At 34.5% G+C, this 27,734-nt stretch overlaps 2 protein-coding genes across 4 annotated transcripts; both read right to left on the bottom strand.

The window, feature by feature from the left end:
- Positions 1-1,118: 1,118 nt before the first annotated feature.
- Positions 1,119-9,058, bottom strand: LOC142629779 (uncharacterized). 2 transcript variants are annotated; one of them, XR_012843116.1, is made up of 9 exons: positions 8,860-9,058; positions 7,279-8,141; positions 5,528-6,486; positions 4,278-4,563; positions 3,975-4,181; positions 2,994-3,167; positions 1,936-2,120; positions 1,748-1,861; positions 1,119-1,568 (listed from the first exon to the last, which is right to left on the bottom strand). XR_012843116.1 is itself a non-coding variant. In XM_075803814.1 (9 exons), exons 2-9 carry the CDS (start codon positions 8,086-8,088, stop codon positions 1,242-1,244), a joined length of 3,066 nt encoding a protein of 1,021 aa, XP_075659929.1. In that variant the 5' UTR covers positions 8,089-8,141; positions 8,860-9,054; the 3' UTR covers positions 1,119-1,241. The 2 variants fall into 2 exon arrangements, 1 of the variants encoding a protein (XP_075659929.1); XM_075803814.1 differs by having other exon boundaries at positions 1,936-2,124; positions 8,860-9,054.
- A 2,078-nt stretch (positions 9,059-11,136) lies between these two features.
- On the bottom strand, positions 11,137-16,387 carry LOC142627869 (NADH dehydrogenase [ubiquinone] flavoprotein 1, mitochondrial). 2 transcript variants are annotated; one of them, XR_012842952.1, is made up of 4 exons: positions 16,147-16,306; positions 13,223-14,679; positions 12,225-12,321; positions 11,137-11,452 (listed from the first exon to the last, which is right to left on the bottom strand). XR_012842952.1 is itself a non-coding variant. In XM_075801755.1 (3 exons), the coding sequence occupies exons 1-2, from the start codon at positions 16,147-16,149 to the stop codon at positions 13,231-13,233; spliced, it is 1,452 nt and encodes a 483-aa protein (XP_075657870.1). In that variant the 5' UTR covers positions 16,150-16,387; the 3' UTR covers positions 11,137-11,452; positions 13,223-13,230. The 2 variants fall into 2 exon arrangements, 1 of the variants encoding a protein (XP_075657870.1); XM_075801755.1 differs by lacking the exon at positions 12,225-12,321 and having other exon boundaries at positions 16,147-16,387.
- Positions 16,388-27,734: the final 11,347 nt, after the last annotated feature.

Below are 27,734 nucleotides of genomic sequence, written 5' to 3' on the forward strand. Positions count from 1 at the left end.
TATTAGTCCACAAGTTTTGTGTTGGTAAGATATAGAAAATTATTATATATAAACACAATTTATGAATTAAATATAATTAAATAATTAAATGACACATCATGATTTGACCTGGTTAAAGCCCAATCTGACCCCAAAACCTTAAACCTCTCAATTTTCTAGATCTTTGAATGCCTCGGCTTCAAAACCATGCCTAGAGTAAAAGTGTAGATTGACACTTCGATCTAAAGTTGAAGTGAGGATTCGTATATAGAAAACCCCCAATTTGGCACTTCAAACAAACTCCTAATATTGAGTTTTAAATCATTTGCTTGATTTTTCTGATGGCTACATTTATTTTATTAGCCGAATGATAAATATTACTATAAGTTAGATAACTCTAAAATGAACGAGTCCTAATAGTTTACTAAGGGCATATTTGGTAGCTACTCCTTTCTAAAATGACTGTAAATAGCAATTCTTTAATATATGTACCAACTTTTTAAATTGAAATATTTGCAAAAAATAAAATTTTTCCACATGCATAAATTTTTACAAACTTGCTAAACCTAACAATGAAACTTGTGAATAAGAATAATTATCCCATTACAATATCTTTTATTTCCAGTAATAAAAATTATTATTCCTAAAGTAATCTTTATTCATGGCATCAACGTGCTCTAAGGCTCTGAGTCTCTTCCTCAATAAATAGGTGTAGACTCGACACATATGGGGAACCAAGAGCTGAAACTTTTTATTGAGAGGTAGAAATCTAAAGGAGGGTGGGTGCACCATATCTAATGTAAACCCACAATCCTAAGCAAGAAAACACTTTCTTAATGGAGTAGAAAAATATGGGCTGTGAACCCATTTTTATGAAGTGAGAAATGCGAATCATTAGGAGAGATTTTGAGTAAAAGCCAATTTGTGTGGTTGGATAAAATTTGAGCTCTTTTGCTCCTTAAAATGATCTCGATCCAAGACCCATTCATTTTCCAATACAACCGCGTATGGTTGTGTACCAAAAGTGAGACCTCAATTCTCAGCTTCTCAATGTTGGAGAAAACTAGTTCCCAGAGAATCTAAGACAACCAGCTTCTCCTAACTCATGCATAATTTTTAAGTACTCTATAGAACATGTGTACCGTGTAATTCAGCCGATTTGATTTAAGATTGGATCAGATAAAACACCTTTTCTAGTAGCAGAGTCTAAGCACAATATATATCTACAAACATCTGCGTATGAGAGAAGGAAAGAAACATGGCTATTCACCATCTCTCCATACTTCCCGCAAAAGTTGATATCTGACAACCTTTCGATCTCCGTCTTTTTTCAGCATCAAGTTGGGTTTTGCTGAAGTAGGAGAAATCCGGAAGTTGTCTATTACAATTGAAGAGATGGGTGAATCCAACTCATCAAGCTCATCATCACTAGTGTATGATTTTCTTAGCATTGATGACCCACTCATCGTAGATTGACTTTTGACCTCTCCAATGATGCCTGTTAGTGAAGCTGCTGGAGGTGCTTGATAGATTGTATGAGCAGCAATGCATGGAAAGCTTTTGAAGGAATCTTCTTCAGACTCAAGGTCCTAAATCAACGCCAAAACAGTGAGTTCCATGCAGATTGTTGCTGTTAACTATATACCGTGATGGCCAATCACACAAAATTTAGAAGGGGAAGCAAACAAATCCTACACAATCTTAAGAAGAATGCAGAGTAGAAATTAAGAGGGGGAGAATATATTTGCAAAGTGGGAAATGGACTAACCTCAGAATCCAAGGCCTCAAAAACAGCCTCTGGAATTGGGTCTGGGCAAAACTCATCCGGGACAAAATTGTAAAGAACCCTCTTGATTAATGATGCATCCAATGAGGGGCATACCTGCAGATGTTAAAGTTAATCAGAGAACAGAGTAACAAAAATCAATTGAAATCATTGAAGTTACAGGATTTCACCTCTTTTCTTATAGACCTATCCGCAAGCATTTCAAAAGGAAGCATCATGAGATCACTCAATGCATTGAGGAGATGGAAAACCTTGAAGGATGTCTCATATTCCACTTTCTTGTCACCATCAAGTTCAATTCCACCTTCACTGTCATCAATGTCAAATAAATCTGTAAGCCATCTTGACCAGTTACCTATCTGACAGCACAAAGAAAAGAGAGCAAAGAACTTTAATCAAGAGTATGCAGAATTGCTAATCTTCATAACTAATCTTCATAAAGATAGAATTTGAGAATATCTTTTTTTTTTCATTCCTTTGAAGAAGTCCAGAAGACAGATTTTTATACCTTCAACATAATCATGAATAAGAAAGTTCATACAAATCCAAAATATCATAACTCGAGAAAGCAATTTAAATTAATCCCCAACTGAAGTTGAAAAGAAGCAAACTTCAGAGAGGAAATTTTCTTGTAAGACTCTGATGGAAAACCACATAGAATTGGTCACAAAGAATCAAAGACCACTGTTAGGTGTAACTAGGACCAAACTCTTTTCGAGGTAGCTTCTTTGCATACCATTAATAAAAAGGTTGCAATAGTGTTATCAAAGTGGACTCATCTTGCATACTCCAGGAGCAAGTATCTGTAATTCAATCAAATTTGTAATTTTCAATTGACAGGTTTCTCTTTAGTGAAAATGGCCACAAGTTCAGGAAAAGGTTTTAAAGTATCCAAAATTTATAGTCAACAATCATATCTGTTTTTTAGCTTCTGTCAATTCTTTTTTTTATTTTTTATTACTATTTAATGAATGCACCTCTGTCAATTCTTTGACACCATATTCTGACAAGTGAAAAATAGTTTATGAGATATCATTTTGAAAAACATCTCATTTCTAGGGGCCCACAAAAACATCAGGAAGGATACAAATTTTGAAGATTGTCACTGAAGCAGATAAGAACTGTAAGTCTTACAAAATAAGAATGAGAACGTGATAAAATAATGAAAGCAGCTGATAAATGATGATATCAAAGTAGCCCATATTAAATTTTTTATAAAAATACTCACAGCATTTTTTAGCTGGGCACCAGACCCAAAGCTTGATTTTCCAGCCGGAACAGGGAGAACCTTAGAATCACTAATGGGATCAGAAACAGGATCTGTTGGCATCTCTTCAGCTGATTCACGAAGAATAGCATTGAACATTGCCACATCTAATCTGGCCACCAACTGTTCCATTACCTAGAAACACAACAGAAAAGCAAAGATATTCTATCAGACTTCATTTCTGCAATAGTAAAACTAATCTTAATATTCAGAGAAGACAAAAACATGTATCATATGGGATAGGAGGAAGAGGTATAGTCATGCCCAAGTATCATATGGGATATGAAGTGGCACATGTAATTTGTAAACACTAAATATATCAGCAGTATGTTACCAGAAGGGAATTATATGCTAAGGTCACCTAGAGAAGGCACCCATTTTAAACATCCTGAACACAAGCTTAACTTCAGGTGCTTTTATTATTGAACTTCATTAGACAATATCCCAAACTGAATTCCAGCCTGATAGAGCAAAGACCAAATTCTTATTTTTGATGCCCAGAAGTGCAAAGAGAACTCCATTAATGAGGAGTTTGTAAAAAAAATAATTCCACTGAACTAGAGTGTTGATGTAGTTCAGACCCCACATTGCATGTAAACCACATTACAATAGAGCACCAATAGAATTAAGCATATTGATATCATAATGCTAATAAACAAGCAAAAAACACAACTGCATAGATTACCAAGAAAATATTCTCCAATTAATTACTTTTATTGCTTATGTATCCAATCAAGCATACCTCACCTACCAGAATGGCTTCATCAACTTCTACTTTCTAAGGAAATATACTTCCCCACATATGGTTTCAAATATGACATGAGTGTACAAATACACAACTTGAAGTTTCAAATTTCAATCAACAAACTAGAAATGTATCATTTAAGCATCTCCTTCTTGTAATACACATTTGAGGAAGGAAGCTTAAATGCGTTAACATACCAATCTAGCCAGCACAGGCAAGCAGCCACACTCATGCCCTCCAGCTCGAAGAGGACAAAGTCTTTCACAAGCATCCTTAAAAGCCCTTTTCCAAAGATCTATGGAGAAGTTTCCCTGCTCCTGGTCACCTATACCATATCTTGTTCCATGGGTTTTCCTTGAGCCTGAGCACTTAGCAGCAGCAGGCTGCATATGTGGAGTCAAAGTCTGAAAACAACCAAACAATGAATCAAATTAGCCAACAAAAGTGTATCAAATTTTTCTATGAGAAAGAACTCCTTAGGAAGAAAGAGAGAATTTGACCTGCCACCACACAGACTCTGTGATTCGATTGAAGATCCAAGTTTCAACATTTTCCAATGCAACTATAAAGGTTTGTGGGTCCTCCCAGTCATCAAAATATTCCACTGCATTATTTTTCTTTTCCACGAGAAGAGATGACTGACACAGCTTCAAGGAAGACCTCTCACCCAACCCATTCCCACCACCTCTACTGCTGATGTTTGGTCCAGCAGAAAGTTGCAATTTGTCAACAGCCTGGCTGATGATTGCCCTTAACAAAATTGAGTTTGACAACCAGAAAGTCAACCTGTTTAAAGAAGGAGAAACATTCAACAAAACACCCAAAGAAATACATGATTTTGGAAGCCCTGGAAGATGAATATTTCCCTGAAGCTTTCTGTGGTGAATTAGGAACCCTGGCATGAGTAATATGTATCACTAAATGACAGTTAACTGTCCTTGGCTGAAGCTTACTGGCACTTTCAATTTCGACAATAAACACAATCATTTTTCTATATCAGTGTAGGTAAAAGAGCTGGGTGCACTTAAGCGCAAGGACCTCTGGAGCCTAAGAATAAAGTGTAAGCACGCGCCTAATTGAAGTGAAGCACACAATTTTTTTTTTAATTAATAAATTTGAAAGTAATTATTAATGACCAATACAACAATCAAGTCATTTTATATAATAATATAACATTTATATAAGCCCCTCCTTTTGCAATTTTATCACAAAAATTGCAATATTTTGGATCAGCTAGATATCAGTACTTCGTCACCATCAATATCCTTTCATGAATCTCCAGTAGCCATAATGTGCTATGACTAATTACTAATATTAATTAATAATTTAATTACTTAGTATAAGAAAAATAAGAATTAGTCAATATAAGATTAATGGTGGATTACGGAGTGATTCCAGTCCAAAATGGGTCTTATAGCAGTGTATAGCAGCGCACGATAAATTGAATTTTATATACCAAATCAATGGTTTATACCAATAGTGTTAATATCACATGGCTACAATTTAGTTTTGGTTTTTTTTTTTGAAAAACATATAAAAGCCCAAAAAAGCACGCTCAAAGCGCTCTTCTTTGAATGTGCCTTGCTTTAGAGGCAAAAATGCTAGAGCTTTGGCGCTTCGCACTTAAGCGCACTTTTACCAACACTGTTCTATATGATGGAAAGATGATCATTTAAAATCTACCATACTTATAATGCAACATCATCTGCACATGCTTTAAAAATTCAACAAAGTGAGGTCTTTTACATACCTTGGAACATCATTTCCACATGCTTTAGCAACCAGAACTAATCCCGAAACAGCAGTTCTAGCTGCACTGGACCTCTTAGCTGGGGACCTTGCTTTACAAGCATGAAGATAAAACCTAGAAAGGCGCCGAGCCGGAGCATGTACCTTAATTGCAGAACTCCCATGCTCAGCAACCACTGAATAAAGGGAAACCTCAACAGCAGCAGCTTCTCGCAACTCTTCCTCAAGAATTTCAATTTTAGATTTTAATTCGACTTTGTCATCAGAAAAGCTACTAGTCATTTCTTTACTTTCACTAGTTGAATAGATCCTGGCAACCTCAACAGCAGCAGCTTCTTGTAACTCTTCCTCAAGGATTTCACTTTTAGATTCTAATTCGACTTTGCCATCAGAAAAGCTACTTATTGTTGCATTATTTTCACTGATAGCTTTTGGTGAATAGGCAGCAGCTTCTCGTAACTCTTTCTCAAGGATTTCACTTTTAGATTCTAATTCGACTTTGCCATCAGAAAAGCTACTTATTGTTGCTTTATTTTCACGTATAGCTTTTGGTGAATAGGTCCTGGCACTAGTAGCTTCTGGTGAATAGGTCCTGGCTCTAGTAGCTTCTGGAATATTATTATTGTTTCCCTGTTCCATGAGCTGACTATTGCCAAACATCACACTGCTATTGGAAGAGTGAAAAGGGAATTGAACAGACTTCACATGCCTTAATTTGTTAGTCGTAGGGACACTTTCCTGACCTCGAAGTGGATTCCTGCTGAATGAAAGGGTATCATTCCTAAATTTGACTTGCTTTCGGGCAGCATCGTCTGAAAATTTATCAATTACTTCATCTTCTAAATGATATTTCTTCACCTCTAAAGTCTGTTCTTCCCGTCCATTTTCTTGCTGCTCCTTTTTCTCTTTGTCCTCAAAACTGGCAACCTTAACCCAATCCTTTGCTAATTCTGATTTGTACTGCAATTTAATTAACCAAAATTACACAACTAAGTTTGTTACGACAAAATAAAGACAATTGTGTCCATATTACTCCATTTGCCAGGTTCAGAAGTATTAAACTGATGGACAATTGCAAGTTGCAACCATATCATTTACACACTTCTCTATGAACATTTTGCAATACTTTCATTATCCATCTAAAAGAATAACTGATACATCCAGTTGGACTCATCAAATGGGTGAATTCCATAAATATTTTCCAGACCTATGTACTAGAGTGGCTTAAGAACATACCACAAGTTAATAAAAGCTACATCATGTTTATTCATGTTATAATTACCATAAAGACAGTACAACTTGAAGAATTCATCAATTCAGAAGAGAGTCATACATTTATGTATGAACTTATTCATCCAACTAAATCCAAAACTAGTCAAGAAGACCATAATCCACACACCGTACAGATGAATGAAACCACTATTGTCACGTTTTAATGCATGGGACTGGGCCCTGGGCATTTGAGCTCACTCACCTTATTCCAGCTTGACTGTTCATTTAATTTGGGATTTGTTCAAAACTACAGAAATATTTAATCTAAGAATTATTATTAAAAAAAAATTTATAAAAAAAAAACACCATGAATTTTGAACCACATAAAGCTGAAATTCGATTCCAATTCAATTCAGAGCAGCCAAAAAAAGTTAATATAATTTCTCAATGACACCAATACAAATGTTTAATGCAATAGAGGAAAGATATTTTTGAGAATGCATTCAGTGAGAATAATAAGAAAGCAACAACATTGAATACCTGATCACTTTGAAGTGGTGAAACTCCTGCGAGTGAACTTCCAGTAGTCTCAAGAGCAGAAGAGGTAATGGTTTGTGATGAATGTGACGAAACATCATCATCTTCCTCATCAGTAAAAGAGGCAATCTCAGCTTCCTCATCATCCCCTTCATTTGCCAATTGCAAAAACGATTCACTTCTGTCCTTGTCCAATGAAACTTCCTTTGACAAGCTGCCCTTTGATGATGAGGGGGGAGTGGGACTATCTCTCAATTCTGAAAATGATTCACTTATGTCCTTGTCCAATGAAACTTCCTTTGACAAGCTGCCCTTTGATGATGAGCTGGGACTATCTCTATTAAGAGGTTGAATGTTAACATAAAGAACTGGCTGCGCCGAGCTCTTAAAACCCCGTTTGCAGTTCACCTGAGCACTTATGGTTAAAGACTCCTTGATAATTCCATAATCTGCAAGATTTATCACAGCTGAGCCCAAGAGTTGACCTTTCACTGCCTTGTCCTTTCGAGGTTCATATAGGCAAAACTCTAAGCTATTCTTCTGAAAATTTTCACGGCCTGTGCCTTTTCTAGACGCCTCCTGACACAAAGTAATGGGAAGCCTGAAAGACTCGCTGATTCCAATTTTCCCATCCCCAACACCACAGCTAAAAGACCCAGAATTATGATCACCATTTTCCCACTGAAGCAACACAGACTGAGAACATTTCAAAGACTGTGATGGGGTCCATGGCTTCACCTCCTGTACATGGACGAGGTAATCAACCTGAATTGGCACACTTTTTCTACTCTTTGATCTTAACCCAAGTACCATTTTACCAAAACTGCCCGTGTAGCCCTTAGCCGGTATGACTAATCACAATGCATCTACATTTACAAAACCACACACAAATGAAGACAACCATAAAGAAGAATCAAAATCCATTTAAAACTGGTGGGAAAGTCCACATTTTAACACACATGCACAAAGTACATGGAAAGAGCACAAGTTGTGAACTAAATTCCGACGAATGATGCAATGCATTGCAAAGAAGTTCATTCACCAAAACATTAAAAAAAGAGAAATGGTGAACTCTGATTATAAGAAAGAATTTGAACACAAAAGAGAACGTGGGAAGGTCTTCAAATCTAAAATTATTAACAAACTTGGGTTTGACCCAACACAATCATTGAGCTATATACAAAGCAAAAAACAATAATATAAAATAAAACATGCTAATAGATGCCTTAAGACTTGAGAGCTAAGAAAATGAAATCAGAGATAACAATAATAAAGAATAATCATTTAATTTAAAATAAAAGGTGGGCAATGGTCAAACAATTATATTCAACAAGATTAAAGAAAAAAAAAAAGTAGATGATCATTGTCACAATAACCAGGCAAAGTGGCAAACACAAAACTGCATCAGATCCAAATAAAAGAACAGAAACATAAAGCATTAAGATTAATACATGCAGTAGCAGCAAAATAAGCCAGAAAGGTAAAGACTTTAGAAGAAAAATGTGAAGATCAGAGTTTTGTGACTCTGTGAGTAAATGTATGTACAGTAAAAATGAGTAAACCAGAGAGAGAGAGAGAGTTTACTGTTTAGAGTGATGATGATGTTGGTGAAGAATAATGCAGAGGATTAAAATGAAAGGAAGAGGTTGTTGGGTTGTGGACTTGTGGGTTGGGTGGGAAATTTTCTGCTTCTGTTTGTTTGTTTGTGAATGCAGAGAATGTCAGAGTTGAGGTGTTGTTTTCTTTCTTTGGACGGGTCACGGCGTGAAAAGTGTTTTGAATAAAATGGAAACTGAAGGACCAAGAAAAGCAAAAGGCAAAAAAAAAATAGAATGCGTGTTGGCTTGGGATTAGGAAAAATGCCTTTTATTTTTGGCTATTATGGTTGCCTTTTCAGGTTCTGTGTTGGATACCAACACCAACTCCTTGGTTTTTTTTTTTTTCTATTTTTTTAGTATTTCAAATCTTTTAGGAACCATTCATGATGATTTTTCTTTATGTCAATTCAATATATCAATTGATTTTTTTGTGTAAACATAGACTAGTTTTTGGTTTTTGTCCTAATTAATAGTGCTTTTCATCTGTTGAGAAAATTAATAATGTTTCTTGACTAAATTATTTGGCTCTCAATAATTGATTATTTATTGGGATAATCTCTCCATCTCTATTCTAAACTCCCAAATTTAAACCAAAATAAAATTAGAGTTTTATCTTAAACTTCCAAATTTAGAAGCCGTAGTTATGCCAAGTGACTATCCGGTTTAATTGCCGAAGTTGCACCAAATTTTAGAAATTTCCAAGTTTAATCATTCCTAATATTAAATTTCATATTTTTATTCATGGGTTTTTAGTTGTGTTATATTTAGATGTATATGATTAGATTAAATTAATTTTCTAAATAGTAAAATTGATTATATGCACAGAATCTAACTATCATTTTTTAAAAATCTTTTTCTTTTTACTTTCTCTCTTCTTTTAGCTAATAAACGTATGTATGAATGATTTTTTTAAATGTGAATATTATGTTGTTTCAATTAAATGGAATACTTGCTTTCAAAAAAAAATTAAATGGAATACTTCTTTCTAAAAAAAGAACAAAAAGAATTTAAGGGAATGCTTCATTTATTACTTAGTGAAAAACAATGCGTTACTTTTATTGAAAAATTAAGATTAAACAAGGCTTCAAAATATTAAAATTTAAAAGAAAGTTTCACTATTTATTTTAAATTATTTTATAATCTAAGTATAATGTTTTGTTTTTAGAAAAGACTTGTACTTACAAAATATAAATTTGTCATATGACTCATATAACTTAAAATGGTTTTTTTATTATTTTATAATAATTCAATTAAAGTTATGCCTTTGAATATATTTTTTTAATTTACATATGAATCTTGATTTCTTGATTGAGCAGTGCATTGCATAGACATAAATCAATTTCATTATTTTGAAGGTATCATTATTTTGAAACTTGAAAGTAAGATTAGAGCACGAACCTATACTGTGAACTTGACATAGATCACTTTCATTATTTTTTTCTCATGATGTGCATTACTAAAGTGGTTTCTGATTATTCTCAAAAAAAAGAAAAAAAAAAGTGGTTTCTGATTATTAGTTTCAATGGAAAAGTTCTTATTGGATATGCATGGCTTAAATACTGTTGACAACGAAGTTTGAAGATTCTTTTTTTTATATATAATTATCTTGAATACAATTCAGTTGCGCTAGCTCACGCAATAATAATTTTGCATATAGTTTATGTTGATGTATTTGATAGGGATCTTTCACCCTCTGTGTTTTTCATTTCAAGTCATGTATGCATCATTCAGATGGCAACAATTGCATGTGTTGCTTGTTGAAAGAGATGTAAACCTCATTTGCTTAGAGGTGGTTTATCTATCAAAAATAGAAAAAGCTTAGATGTGGTTTCAAATTAAACCAACACTATCACAAATTTCAAATTAAATATCCTATTTTAACCCACAAAATAAAAATTAAATATCCTACACTTTCAAAATATCTCAATTTAAACCATAAACTCATTTCACATCAAATGTCAATGGAAAATGTTTGTACAAAACAACATTGTGTGACTTTGGGTGAAATAATCCATACAGAATAGACGTGTTATAAAAGTATGATGTTTTGAAATATAAGATTTCATTTGAAACATCTAAAAAGTCAAAGTTCGATTTGAAAACATTTCTAATTATGGGATTTAAAATGTACTTTAGCCAGATAACAACAAGAAGAAACTAAAGCATAATTACCGGTGAACTGCTAACTAAATTGATTGGGAGGCTTCATTAATCTATTGAGGTCAAACTCAATTTTTAACAAGCAAACTCAACTCTAGAGTCGTTGTCAGACAACAGAAGCAGCACATATATGACATAAGAGACAAAATACAGATTTTTTTGAGTCAAAATACAGATATTATTAACAAATTCATCAAAATGTGAAATAAATATCTTAGTGAAACACATAACATGAATTATGATTTCCCAGCACATCCAGAACGAATCATGTTTTCTCCGGGACAGTAAGTGAAGTCAAATTTAATACAGCTTAAAAACAGGCAGAATATGAAAATGACCGCCAGAATAATCTATCCTCCCAAAATCTGGGGGCACTGTCTTCATTTTATTCGATGATATCCACCACTAAAGCCATATGCCTACACAACAGAAACAAAAAAAAAAAATTTTTGATAGGTAAGAAAAATTATATTCAAGAAAACTGCTAGATGCAAAATAGCATCAGCATATCAGAAGAACAAAAAGGAAGGGAAAGCACACAACAGAAACAAATTAATCATTAGCCCAAAGCAAGACTAGTTAATATTTCTCATCCATAGTTCAAACAGCAACCACATGAAAACAATGACTAACAAATATCCTATCTTCTTCTCTTTTTTTTATTGATAAGTTACATACGCACCTAATAAGTCTTGAACCCATGACCTTAGGAGGAGGAGGTGCCGGTCAAGCTAGAACTCAGTGGCACTAAAACGTATCCTACCTCCATATGGTGGAAGGTCACCTAGTGACTTCTAAATCTATTTGATGAAAATGTTGAACATCCTTGACTGTCGAACTACAAATTATATACAATGCTATCTTTGTGTCTCTCTTTTCTTTTTTATAATATGGTCCAAAGAGAATGCATAACAGCATAAGATTAATTTTTATTTTTTTTAAGGTCACCATTGTCAGTCAGATGTCAGTATCCACCTCACATCTTACTAACTAAACATTATCAACAGTGTTGCTAATCCAGTATCTAGAGAATAACATATTTAGGGTTCATTTGGGAACAGCTTATCTAACTTTTTACTGAAAAAATTTTGCTAAAAGGGTGCTAAAGTATACTTGTACTTTGAAAAAAATTTTAAAAAGTGAGGTTTTAAAAAACTGTACATAAAAGCTTAAAGCTGATGCCAAACTCACCCTTAGTACAGATTCTTTTCCTCCACTGTTGCAGTAGCAATGAGTCATAACATGAGACGCACTCATGCACGACTCAAAAAAACATCAAAATGTTACCCTGTGTATTCATTCCCATATGATTTAGAGCAAAGAACCACAATTTTTTTATGTTTACTAATAAATTACTAATTGTCCCAAAAGTTAAGCTAGAGACAGTGGTTCTTTAACTTTTTAAATGGAATGTAAAGTGGAGACAGGATTCAAACTCAAGACCACATACTCTGATACTATGATAAATTACCAACTATCCTAAAAGCTTAAGCTATTAGGAAACTACGAATTTTATCAATTTAACATTATTCTAGCATTTACCAATATGAAAGAATGCACTGCCCCACTGGGCAAGTAATGTTCTATACTCATTTATGCTGCACCAGGAAGCAGAAAAATTGCTTGAAAATGAAAAAAAGTGATATTCAACTCAACTAAGTGAGAAGAAGTAAACTGCAGTACAGGCCTTTCAGCCACTACAGTCCTCTCTACATGCTGACTACATAGAGGCAAAACAAACTGTATTACAGATATCACTCTCAATTTGAAGATATAAGTGTTGTCCAAAACATCCGTCCGTCTAAGTTTGACAAACTTCCTAAAATATACCTCGTCTTTTCTGACAACAACAACAAGCAAAGCCTTAGTCCCAAAATTTGGGGTTGGCTATGGTCCCTATGGATCATCAATAGATTAGTTAGGGTCAATCATAATGGATTCTTTTCTGACAGTGAAAGAAAGATAACAAAATTCAATTTTCCAGATCAGGCCACCAATCAGTGGTCCTACATAAATATTATACCACGCTACAAGTAGACATCAAAATACTAAACTCTCTCCAAAAAAATAAACATGAAACAGATTTCAACATTATAGAAAGCATTCATGCCAAACCAACCAATTTAGGGATTTACGTTTTTATTTTATTTTCCATCTAAGAAACATGAAAAGGAGGAAAGAATAGCAACCTGAGTGCTTAAGCAGCAGCCTCTAGCAACTCCCTCTCTGCACGCCCCCGGATCCTTCTCTCAAGCTCTGGCCTAAAATGCCTAATAAGACCCTGCACAGGCCAAGCAGCAGCATCCCCCAATGCACAGATTGTGTGCCCCTCGATCTGTTTGGTTACCTCCTGAAGCATGTCGATTTCTTCCAACTTTGCATTCCCAACTTTCAATCTTTCCATGATCATCCAAAGCCATCCTGTTCCCTCCCTGCAAGGCGTGCACTGCCCACAGCTCTCATGCTTGTAGAAGTAAGAAAGCCTGGCAATTGCATCCACAACATCAGTTGATTTATCCATCACAATCACAGCAGCAGTCCCCAATCCTGATTGGACGGCCTTGAGAGCATCATAATCCATCAAAACATCATCACATATGTTCTTGGGAATCAACGGCACAGATGAACCACCTGGAATTATAGCAAGTAAATTGTCCCATCCACCTCTAACACCTCCACAGTGCCTTTCTATCAACTCTTTCAATGGTATACTCATCTCCTCTTCAACAGTGCATGGCTTGTTCACGTGTCCAGAAACGCAAAACAACTTTGTCCCTGAATTATTCTTCCTGCCAAAACTGGAAAACCACTCTGGGCCACGCCTTAAAATTGTGGGAGAAACAGCCACTGTTTCCACATTGGTAACAGTGGTAGGGCAGCCATATAACCCTGCATTAGCCGGGAAAGGAGGCTTCAATCTTGGCTTCCCTTGTTTCCCTTCAAGACTCTCCAGAAGTGCTGTTTCTTCACCGCAAATATAAGCACCAGCACCATAGTGGATATGAACATCAAAATCATATCCAGATCCACATGCATTCTTGCCCAAAAATCCAGCTTCATAGGCTTCCTTTCTAGCCCTTTCAAGGTTTAATCGTTCATTCACATATTCACCTCTTATGTAGATATAAGCAGCACTAGCCCTCATCCCTACACCAGCCATTAGGCAACCCTCCAATAGTTTGTGTGGATCATGCCGCATAATTTCCCTGTCTTTACAGGTCCCAGGTTCACTTTCATCAGCATTGACAACAAGATAGGAAGGACGACCATCAGATACTTTTGGCATGAAAGACCACTTGAGGCCAGATGGAAAACCAGCACCACCACGTCCACGAAGGCCAGACTTCTTGACTTCATTAACAATCCAATCAGCACCCTTGAGTACTAAGTCCTTCGTTCTGTACCAGTCACCCCGTTTCATAGCACCTTTGAGAAAAGGGTCATTCAACCCATATAAGTTGGTAAAAATCCGGTCTTCATCTTTCAAGCCACCAAAATGGGTTTTCTCTGGAGGTGGAGGAGGTGGTGGAGTACCAGCTGTTGTTGCACCCTGAGTGCTGAATGTTCTAAAGCCTAGGCCCAATGAATTACTGTGACACCGAGCTAAAGCTGCCCTTTGCAAAGAAAGAATACCCTTGATGGGTGCCTATCAAAAGGGTACATACAAATATTACATTCAAATGAAAGCAGTCAGATCAGTTGAATGGATTATGTACAATTTAAGTCCATTACCAAGTATAACCAACCAATCCTTACCTACCTTATCAAAAATCAAAAGGGTAAAACTTATGTATAGTTCCATAGCTGTAATATATTATATTTTCTAATTAAATTTCAAACACATAACTGTATTGAATTCAACTGTCCTTGGAGAAGATAACATTGTTTGTGCTTTATTGGTCAATGCAACCGTGCATTTGAATTTAATCGGAAAACCTAATGCACAGCACCTAAGGAACTGAACATAAGTTATACCCAAAACAAAACGCCCAATACACATACAAGTATAATTGAAAAACCAACACCTAGGGGTAAAATAACATCTAAAGCAAAACATTGATCTGAAAGGAAGACTGAAACATATCTCTAGGGCTAGGGTGTTTCATCTTATGCTAACATTTATCCTAGGCTCCACTAGTTTAGAATTTAGATGGATACTGTCATATTAGTTAAACTTTTGCTTAAAGAGATATATTTTCTAAAAGAAAGGCTTTTTTTTAATATTAAAAAAAAATACTCAGAATAAAACTAGCCAATGGGGTTTTAACCAAAAGCGGCAGCTTGATATCAGAATCACAAATTTCTACAAATACTGGCAATGAATTTGACAAGGCCGAATGTATATCTGTCTACCTAAACAAAAACTTTGCGCTATAACTTGTTACCTTCTTCTTCTTCTTCAGTAGTGCCGGTATTTAACTGCCTTCAATTACTTCTTTCTTTTTTCTTTTTTTTTGGATAGATTCAATAGGATTTCAAATTTATGGCATTCAACTCCGTGATTCAGGCCAAGGCGCTACTTGGTTTTTTTTTTTTTTTTTAAAGATGTAGGCGGGGATTCGAACCTACATCTCAATTGAGCTAACTAGAACCCGGGCGATCAACCACTGCTTGGATGAGCTTATTTTCATCAGTTTATCCGTGCTTTGGAAAAAAGTGAAGCTTAGGAAAGCTGTACATTCTGTTTTAAGATGAAAATAAGCTCATCCAAACAAATTCTAAGCAAGAAAACCTCGAGTCGTACTTGTTATAACTTATTAGATTACTGCATTTTCCAGCTGAAACATTGCAATGGAATAAAAAAATATAATTGAAAAAATAATTCTAGCTCTTAAAAGTTTTAATCATTTGGGAATTTCAACAGAACCTAAAATCTTCTCAAATTTACAGAACATTTTCAAACCAGATCTATTACAAACACAAAAAATTCATGATCCTTGGTTTAATTAATATAGAACTCAACAATTCATCCACATATTGATATAAAAACGCGAAAATGAGTGTGAAAGTGAAACCCTAAGGCGACGATTTCAAAAACGAAACGGAAAAGCGAAGATGGAGAAGAACAAGAACGTGAGTGAGTGAGTGAGTGAGAGATGTGAAAAATGCGTACCATAGCGAGAAATGCTTGGAAGATGAGCTGCTCCGATGCGGTTTTGTGGTTTCAGGTGATTTTGACAAAAACGAGTTTTTAGAGTCTCAGAGTCTGAAGGACTGAACCATACGAACTGGAGGATTTTTTTTACAGCAGGTGGGGAAATGATTCTCTACTCTCGCGGAGAATGGACGGTGGAGATTTGTTGATGGAATAGGCTTTTGTGGTGGTGATTATTTCTTACGGTTGAGATTGTGGTGGTTTTTGTGATGACTGTAGGTTACACGTAGTGATAGTAAGGAACAACGGTTCTGATTTTGGGCCTGTTTCTTGTATTGTATTAATTGGGCTTGTTTTATTTGGGTTGAATTTTGGGATTCTAAAAAAGAAATGGGCTTGGACTAGTTGGAATAGAACCGGCTATAATGTGCAAAATTGTATATGACATGCTTGAACCCAAGCCATTTATGGCTAGTATTGAAGCCATATTTCTTAACAATTTTTTTTTTGAAACATATTTCTTAACAAATTGATATGTTAATGACTTAACTATAAATTTTAAGATTTGTAAAATGTAATCTGAACCATGAAATGAATGAAATCGATAAACTTATACTTCACATAATAGGTACAAGCTTTCAGTAGCACAAAAGTAAATTTTTAATTGTGGGTGTTAAACTATATCAATTAATGGAAAAGAGAAACATGGCATTTCATTAAATATCCCTACTTACCCCCACGTCCCTCTTTGCCTCTATTTCGGCATTTCAGTTTCATATCACCACTTCATTTCCCTTTTATTTCATATTTTCTCATCTATACGGCTTTTAATCTTTGACACCTCGATTTTTACCCTTCTCACTTTTGAATTTCTTCTCATCTTTATCTTCACTTTTATCGTTTTATTTTTTGTCTTCCTCAATGATTTTTTTTTTTTTATTTGCGTCTTCAACCCAATACTAGTAGACTACAGGTGCTTCTACTACACTTTTCACTCTTAATTTTTTCACCATAAATGGTTTGTTTTGTTTTTATTGTAGCTGTACAAGTCACAGTTCTTCTTTTCTCATCATGACTCATTCTTCTTTTCTCACCATGTCTTTGTTTTTTGTGTATATATTCAAAGGGAAGTAGGGAACCGTTCAAACCATAAGAACCGATCACGATTCTTAGAACTATGCAATTGTACTACAGTTCAAATGTTTCCCTGCTTTTTTGACATAGATTGGTTCTTAGGGACCGACTTAATAGAATCACATTTATGAGAAGTTCAGGGTTAACCGGCTTGGACCATATGGCCAGATCCAAGTTTAAAAACCTTGCTCGAAGTTGATCCTAAATTATGTGCAGTGCGCAAAAGAGGCCCTTGAAGCATGAGCGATTATAAAAGGCCTTCGATGGGTCATATTTGAGACGCGCTCAAAAGACTAAATTGGTTTTCTAAATGGGCTTAAACAGCCATGCCACATGCTGTCGCAACAATTTTGAAAAAGAAGGAAAACAAAACAGGCATGGGAATTTGGGTCGCCCATGCACTGTATGTTGTAGCTTGCCTGTATTTTTTTTTTTTTTGTCACTTTGTTGATTTCCTAGCTACATATTATCACCCTTATATTTTGAGCAAAAAGTTCACATTTTAAGTGCCATTTGTTCCTATATTTAAAATTGACTTCGAAAATTGTTTTTCCTTTAATCTTAGTTGCACTAGTGAAACATGTTTAATAGTTTGAATTATCAACAATAGTAATAAGTGTAAAACATTTTCTGTTTTTCATGATTTTCCTTCTCAATAAAACTTGGGGAAAAAAAAAGCATTTAGTCTCAACCAAGGTGGTTAATATTGTACCATACCGGCGGGTATATACCATACCAGTACGTGCAACAATAACGACACATCATCGTTTCGTATTGGTTTAAATACCAGTTGTACCGACTGATACAAAAATAAGTTTTTTTTTTTTAGTTTTTTAATTTTTGAATTTTTGTAATGGCAGAATGGTAACTTCTTTGCATTAACTTATTAGTATTGTTTGTTTTCTTAGTATGCTAAAATCTAAAATCATGAATAATTTGTTCTAAATTGAGGTAATGTTTTATGGTAAACTTTTATTTTTATTATAATATATATTTATAAATATAAAAAATAGCAGTAAACCCAAAACGATACACCAGTATTGACCAGTACCGAAATATATCATTCCACTAGTCAAACCGGTATAACCTCCGGTACAAGATTAACTCCCTTGGTCTCGACTCTCAATAGTATGTTTCATTCTATCTCTCTCTCTCTAACTCTAAGAGCACTCATACTAGTCAATGTATAATAAAATAAGAAGTAAATTTTGCACATTTAACTCAAAAATTACCAACATCGATGTATGTAAATTTAGATTATTCCTACAATAATCATTTAAATATACATGGTTACTATTCATATGTAAATCTATTTTATAATACTTTTTACTTATATATATATATATAGAGAGAGAGAGAGAGAGAGAGAGAGAGAGAAATAAAAAATGAATAAAGAAATAACATTTTAATGAAATGTAGTGTAAGCTCACTAATTTCATCTATGATCATATAATATGATGTGAGGTATTTTTGAAAAGTAATTGTGCAAAATAAAAAAAAATAAGAAAAAAAGTAAATTCTTCTACTAAAATAAACAAGAATTTTTACACAAGTTGATGTGAATATTTTAACATCTCACATTGTATCAACATATTACTAACATGTGAATAAATAAATAAATAAAATCATTTTCCATCTTCCTTGTTTCCATCCCACTAAATAAACCATTAATTAATCATTTATATAGAAGAGATAAGAAAAAAAATCATTTTCTCTTAAAATAGTTTATACTAAATATATTTTCATGGCAAAAATATTTTTTTTCAAAACAAACCAAGCTTCATGTTAGCTTGCTTACCTTTTTTTTTATTTTTTTATTTCAATGAATGTTATATAACTTTCTGAACAACAATGGAATGACCTTATGTTAGTATTAGAACCAATTAAAAAATAGGTTTGGCTTATCTCCAGTATTTTTTTAACCAGAGGTCTCCTTTTATTTTAAATACACAATGACAAGTGGTAGTAAATTTTAATCCCCACATTTTATTTAGTTAGTGGATGATGTATGTAAGCGCACAGTTGCACCTGGACCCAAAGATAGACGTGGGCTCAGGCCCAATGAGCCTTAAACAATAAGATTTGTAGAGTGTGGATTTGAAATCTAGTTTAGGGGTGTTGGAAACTTGACAAACAGGCTAGTATGCCACAAGCTTTGCAAATAATAAACAAATATGACGAGGGAACCTCCTCGGATGTAAGCCGAGGACGATTTATGTATTGTTTCTCTTTTATGACAGAATTACAGTTCTTAGTTCTTTTTCTACTAACTCACGGATCCCCCTCCACCACTTTCTTCCAGTCCTTATATAATAGCTAGAAAGTTTTTTATTCTACTGTCCAGGGGTCATTTTCCCATTAATGCGGCCAAGAAGGTAGGTGTAGGGTCTTTAATGTGGAAGTAGCAACCTTTTCATAAGATATTTCCCTCACACCGTTGCGTCTGGAGGGCGCTTAAGTCCCCCTTCTAACCAACGGTTTTTACGTAACCCTGCCTTGATCTTTTTGGTGAATCCTAGGGTCACCATGGGTCTGTTCGAGGAGATATTCGTCCTCGGACGAATCCTCGGGTTCTTAACTCGTGGGCCAAGCTACAGTTCTAAGAAGCTTTTAGTCTAAAACAAACTAGAGCCCATCAACTAAGCCCGAGGCCCAAATACTTGCTTAGGTCCTTTTAGTCTCCACAATGTAGCAATTTCTCATTAAAACAAAAGGAGATTCCAATTAAAAAAAAAACTGGGGTAAGCCAAACCCTTAAAAAATTAAGTGTGGTTTAATTGAATATTTAATGTATCATTTATGTTATGTTCCTGAAATTTTCGATCGAAATCATTAATATTGAACCTAGATCCCACATAAGATTTGTTTAAATCTTAAATAAATTTTTTTTTTAAGCAATGTGGACCTTCTCGTAATAGTAAATGTAGATACCAAAATTGCATAAATTGTCCCATTTCTTTGTTAGTCACTTAAATTGACTTATTTGGTATATTTTGAATTAACAATATAAAGTTGTAAACAATTCAAAATTTTGTGGAATTGCTAAGAGAATTATAACTCAACTAGTTGACACTTTTTAGTATCTTTAAATGAAATATTTAGAGTTTAATTTTTTTCCCCCAATCTATTGAATTTATTATAAAAAAATTTCAAATTTGTCAAAGATTCCCAAAGTACGGAACCATCTTTCTATTATTTGTCTCTACTCTTAGAGCCCGTTTAGTCACTGATTTTAAACACTAGTGTTTGGTGTTTAAACACTGAACACTGGTATTCAACAAAAAAAAAACACGTGTTTGGTAGGATATCTATGTTCAGTGTTGTTTGAAAAATGTTGTTGAAAATATGGGTTTTAAACAATGCTTTTTGAAATCACCTGGGACTTATTTTTAAACAACAAACAATGCTTCTAGTGGCAGCACTGTAGATACTTTCAAATCCCGTGGGTCCCACCTGATGTGACAAACCTTCTCTCTCTTCTCTTCTTCTCATCAGACCTGCCTCTACCCACATCTTCAACACGCCGAATCCGCGAAGCATCAACATTGATCAGCAACTCTCACCCATCAGTAGCAGAACATTAAACTCTCACCCATCAGCACCTCTTACTAACCCATCTCACATAAACTCACCCAGCACCAAAACTCACACCAACTGCACCATTAACTCTCCTCACCGACCCATCTCACTAAACTCCATTAAGCTCTCTCCGTCACAACGAATCAGATCTCAAAAGTCATCTCAAACCCATCAGCGCCATAACTCACCGACCCATCAGCGGCTTCTTGTAGAAGCTCTCTCCCTCACAACGCATCAACAAAAGAAGTCAAAATCCTTGCTTAGAAATCGGATTCTTCGCCCAACTGCCCCTTATAAAGATCCCCAACCGTTACCAACCCAATTGAAGACCCAAGTCTTGTATGGATTTCACTCCACCTATAGCTACTCTGCTCTAAGCTTCTGCCACACAGTTGCCTAGGGCTTGGTTAGGTAAGATGTTTTAAATTTCTCCAAATTTTCTAGCAATTTTCTTTCACATCTAAACCTACCTCATCTCAAATCAAATTAACCCACTTTAGTTGCTTATTTACTCTCACTTCTTCATTCAAATGGAATTAGACACTGCATCCTCATCCTCATCCACCTCAGTAGTGCCATACAGAACATCAATACCCTTGAGTGCTTTCTCCCCTAACCGTGTTCCCTTATTGGTACGTCTGCATCTATGTAATGAAACTGTGATTTTACCGTGTTCCCTTCAATTCCTTATATATGTGTTTTAATTCGTCATCATTTTTTTGCTTGTTTTGTTATAATTTCATAGCTAGCTCATCATTTTGTACCTAGTTCTGATATAATTTGTCTTTATTTCATGGCTTCTGTGTTGTTGTGTTTACATCCTTATGCTCTTAATGTGTAACTGTGAACCTGTGAATAATCAGCAATCTATGTTTTGGATATTCTTTCATGAAGCTATTTTTGGCGTATGATGTCCACTTCAATTTTTTCAGTGTATTGTGAGAAAAACAAGATTATGATTATTACTCTTGCTATATAACAATTATAACAGATCAATGTATGGTTGTGATACCTTATGTACTTGCTATACTTGTTTCTCATTTTCTTCGGTTGCTGTTGTTGCCTTTAACTCTTGAAGATGAACCTTTGCCTTTAACTCCATTATGGCATTTTCATCCTTTTTTCCTTATAATGTTATGAAGCACATGATGATTGTCTAACTTAGATTCACTCTTATATGCCTGCTGCTTGGTAGTTAGTGAGTAGGAAGTTCATATTTGATTATTTGTATTGTAAAATTTCAAATGAGGAGTATATGTGAGTATAACAAAATTTAGATTGTCTAAGTTGGATTCGCTCTTATATGCCTGTTGCTTGGTAGTTTAGTGAGTAGGAAGTTCATGTTTGATTATTTGTATTGAAAAATTTCAAATGAGGAGTATATTTGTGTATAAAAATATTAATTTAGATGGCAAATGCCATAAATGATGCTGAGGATGGAAGGTTGTGGTCTCTCCCAGTGGAGAAACATTTCATAGATGTATTAGTAGAGGAGAAGCTTAGAGGGAATATGCCACCAAGGCCAATTCAAGACAGGACTTTGGACATCCATTATATGTGAATTAAATTTATGTGTAAATAAAAATTACAACAAAGAACAACTTAGGCAAAAATATCAAAGCTTGAAAGTTCGACACCAGATCTTCTCCCAGCTCCTAGGACGTACGTGAATGGGATGGGACCCCATTGCAAAAACGATTGTAGGAAGTGATGACGCATGGGCTAGTGCAATTGCGGCAACTGTTAAACATAATTTAATTACCAAAGTCATTTGTATTCATTCAAATATAAATAAATCGTTTAACCCCATATATACGATTGTTAATAGGCCAACCATCGATGCAAGGAGTTCTGGAAAAGGGTCTGCAACACTACGAGTTGTTGGGCAGGCTTTTCAATGCGAACACGGCCATGGGCCTCCTACAAATATCATTAGTCCAACCAACTCCAAACAGTTCCAAAGAGAGAGAGTTGAATGCAGCCTTCCTATCATCGGGGGTACATGTCAATTTCGACGCTGATAGTGTGGACGACGTGGAAGAGCTACGCACACCGGGTAAAGGCAAAGCCGAAGGCAACCTAAAAAGCGGGCAACCGAACCGGCTCATTCAAGCGAAAAAAAAGAAGAAAGGAGGCTCCCTCAAAACCATGAATGAGGCTATTTGGGGGTTCACTGATATGAGGAACCGAAGGCTGAATAGGTCCATCAACAGTATATCCCAATTAAGAGAGTCTGTTGTGAAGGGTGATCAATTGTCAATTACGCAAGCAGTAACACTGCTCAACTAGCACACAGATGTAGATCATTTCACATACTGCGAGGTCATAACGGAACTTCATAATCCCCAGAGTAGAATCGCTTTCTTTGTCATGACGGTAGATAGAAAAAGGGTTTGGATTGAGTTTGTTGGTGGTGGACTGCAATAGTGGTAGGGTGGTTGATGGTGTGGTTCGTTTAGATAGTCATGACTTGAGATTTTGTGGCTGAATATATTAGTCTTATTTTGATTTCATTTCTTTGGTCAAATTGTGTATTATTTTAATGCTTTAGACAAATGTTTGTATGTTGTCTTCTTTTATTATTCTAATGCTTTGGACTAGAGCTATTTATATATCACATATGTCTTACTGTTGTGTTCTTTACTCCTTGTTTGGTACACACACATATTATGTGTGTGTGTGTACATAGATACTTACATACATGTGTATATATATACATATATATATAGACACACACACACACATACAGTATTATATATACACACACACACACATTTATATACATACATTCAATAACATATATACATACACCAATATATATAGATCCATCCAAATATATATATATATATATATATATATATATATATATATATATATATATATATATGCCCTTATGCAATAATATATATACATATTTATATAATTACATTCAATAATATATATACATACAACAATATATATATATAGATCCATCCATAAATATGTACATAGATATATTGATATATGTGTGTGTGTGTACTTATATACAGTGGCTCATGTGAACCTATTGGCTGCCCATAGGTGTGATTCAATCATGGCTGACTCCGATTTAGATTACAATGATAGTGATGTCAAGCTTGAGATTGTCACAACGTATGTTCAACTTTGTATAGAGTATGTTCAAAAGTACTACATGAAACGTCCAAGGTGCACTAGTATCTTGAGTAGTAAGTCATACGTAAAAGAAGTATAAGAAGGAAATCCCCAAATTTGTTATGACATCTTTTGCATGGACGTTCACATTTTCAAACACTTGTGTAATGAGTTGAAGAGGTTACACCTATTAGAGGAGGATACTGGCATTGTGTCAGTGAAGGAGTCGATTAGGACGTTATTTATTGTTGGACACAATACTGACTTCCGACTAACTTGCAACCGCTTTCAACATTCTCTTGAGACCATTCAAAGGTAGCTCAGGCATGCATTGCGGGCTATCCATGCACTGAAATGTCTCATCATTCAGCTTGACACTGATGCAGCCGAGCTTCCTCATTTACTTCGCGAAAATAACAAATATCATCCATGGTTTTGTTAAGATTAGTGCCCTTAAATCCTATTGTATGATGCTATGTATGTTATTATTTATGACATTATGTATGACTTAATGTTGTGTTTAATAAAGTTGTTTTGTTATTATCTAAAAATAAAGGTAACATGAATATTGGGACATTATCATATAATTCATGAGATGCATAGTGTGTGATTTATATGAAAAGTCACAGAAGATATAAATCACAAATTCTTTGTAAACTCAAAATTGTAATTCGTAGTTAGTGATGAAATTGGATATTTCATCTGCGAAGACTATAACATATCAACTAAGATGATTTGTCTTGATTATGAAAATGGAAATTTCTAGTTGATATGTTTTAAGAGTTAAAACATATTGAACTGGACCGGTATGTGATTTATTATTCTCATAACGACTGTCAAATGAATAATAAACTCACGACTTGTATTTACATGAACTCTTAATCCTGAGAGAATAATGGACTTGATCATAAGATGTGGGTTGCCTTGATATATCAAAAGTGAGATCTAGAGTTACAGTCAAAACCTCAGTATGTTGGACAACCACATTTAATATTGATGGAACATATATTCTCAAGATGGAATTCATAGTCTCTTAACGAAGATACAAAATATTCCCTTGAGATAAGTTTAATGGGTTTGTTATTCAGAATGTTAGACCTAACTACTCTAGTAAATTGTTGCTAGAGTATATATTTATGAGATTGGATTTCATAAATATATGATGAATAACTTAAAAGATTAAACCGGATACTAAAGGATAAGATGTAGTAATTTACAAAGTGACAGTCTACATTCATGACTTTGTGTTATTACGAATATTTTATAAATGGGTTGTATGTACAGTAAAGTCTTGAGATATAATTTATAAATAAGGTCTAGAGTGCAATTATATTTATATAGTGGTATTAAATATAGCTAATGGTAACTTTGGACTTATCAAGAGTTGATAGAAAAACCCAAGGCCCATTGGAGCTAGTGTCTTATTGGTCCTTTTTGGTCCCACTCTAAGCCACACACTTAAGCCCAATTGGAAAGGCCCAAAAGGCTAGCCCAATTAGATAATCAGTTATAAGGAGAGAAACATACAGAATTTTAATATATGAAAAAGAGAAACATCATTGTGAAGTGGTGTGTATGTGAGAGTGAGACACTTTATCATTCTCCCTTTGAAACTGATTGAGAGACCACAAATCTTGGGCGTTAGTGGAATTTGAGTGAAGATTGAAAGTGTTTCCAAGTACTTCTGATCTTCGGTTTTGAAATTCACCGCTCCAAGGTACACTCTCTTATTTTATATTTTGAAACTTACATAGTACATGTTAACAATTACGAATAAAGTAGATCCGTTTATTTTCCGCTGCGTACATGCATTTTTCCATTAGGTTTGAGGTATGAGATTATACTAGAATCTTATTATTAATTCAATGACTGTCTACATTGGCCAATTTGTTCACATTACCCAATAAAATGTTGGTATAATGCTATAAATATAAAAGACAATGTTTTCTTTAGAAATATGGATTTAATATCTTCTTCATTTTATTCATTCTAATTTATGAAATATTTCTTCTACACTAGGCAGTTCCTAATACACCATACAATGCTTTATGCTCAGAGCTAATGAACGATGCTTTTATTGTTTTAATTCCTATACATAATTAGCATTACTCTTTTGTTAACAGAAATGTGTGGGGGCCATTGCTGGGACACACATCAGTGCTTCTGCGCCATCCAGTAGGACTGCCGCATTCAAAGATAAAAGGAGTGACATCACTCAAAACGTGATGTGTGCATGCAATTTCGACATGTAGTTTACATATGTGCATGTTGGATGGGGATGGAGTGTGAACGATTCAAGAGTTATGCAGAACGCAATTGGACATGCCGAGTATGAGTTCCATTGGCCGCCTAAAGGTAATTTATTAATTTCTTTCACAATGGTTTAGGTCTTGACAACGTCACTTGGAAAATATTCAATAAGAAATTCCTCTAGTTACTTCAATTTGACACAAAAAAAGAAAAGAAAAAAAAAACCCTTATTTGTTTAGTTTATGAATATTTGAATGTGTGATATGAGGCTAATTTGTTATTCTTGCTTAATTCATTGTTGTAAGTTTAAATGTGTAATTTTTATATAGTTAGTCCATCGCTTTATGCTCAGCTGTCTAAGTAGATGTTTCTATGGGAAGGGATGTGCATTTTGAACCGCCAATCAGTGCATTGCTCCTTATGCCATCCTTTTTTAAATATGTGTTTTTTTTTTTTTTTGTGTGCTATATCTCTCTCATTTTAGCAAAAAGAAATAGGTAAAGTAAAATGGGTGTCCTGGCCATTTTGTTTGTTTTGCTCAAAACCAACAACGAAAAAAGAAAAAGAAATAAAGAGTAAGAAAAGTGTCTAACTAATATCTTAAGTTGAATGATAAGCAAATGCAAATTGCAAATTGCAAATTGCTATCCATGAATGGTGGAGTCATGTCCAGATTGAAGGAGATGCAAAATGGTGCTTTGATGCGCTTTCTGCCAATGATGTCTCTCTAGATTGGTCTATCTGTAATATCAGTATCAGCATTTTAAGTCTTAAAATTTACTTTGTTGGTATTTGTTTCTGTTCAGTCAAAAGAGACTGCAATGCTGCAGCTCATACTGCTATAAAACACTCCTTAGTCTTTAAAGAGTCTTTTTGTTGTAATAAGGATAATCTTCCTAGTGTAGTTTACTCTACCTGTATGAAGGATTTGTCTTCATGTTGCTTTCCTTTTGAATGAAATTTGAAGTTTATCAAAAAAAAAAAAAAATGATAAGCAAATACATCGTTGGACAGACCTAGTCTCAACTTTATATTGCTCATTCGAAGTACCCACTAACTTTTCTTGTTTACTACTATATATTTATTGATTGACAGATGAACCTAATGGAAAAAGTGGGAGCCATACGTCTCTAGGTGAGATCAAGGATTTAAAAGTGTAATGCTGTTATTATTTATTTAAAAAGAAGTCATTGGTTATCTGTAAGTGAGTTTAGGATTGTTATCTGCTAGGATTTATCTTATCAAGTACGTGGTGTTATCTTCTCTTCCACTAAACAAAACAACTTGATTTTGCTAGCCACTAACTGCAACTTTATTTTTGATCCCAATGCAATTACTTTATGCCACTTTGTAATAATATAGTCAAAGTCTTCTATTGCAGGTTTGTGTCACAATGCATTATTGATTAATATGCACCAATCAAATATGTCATTTAGAAAGTAAAATTGAGAAAGTAATCACTTTTATTGCATGCTCGTACTATCTTATTGATTCGGGGTATGCAATAGGCA

Source organism: Castanea sativa, chromosome 3 (genome assembly GCF_040712315.1).
Source record: "Castanea sativa cultivar Marrone di Chiusa Pesio chromosome 3, ASM4071231v1".
NCBI lineage: Eukaryota > Viridiplantae > Streptophyta > Magnoliopsida > Fagales > Fagaceae > Castanea > Castanea sativa.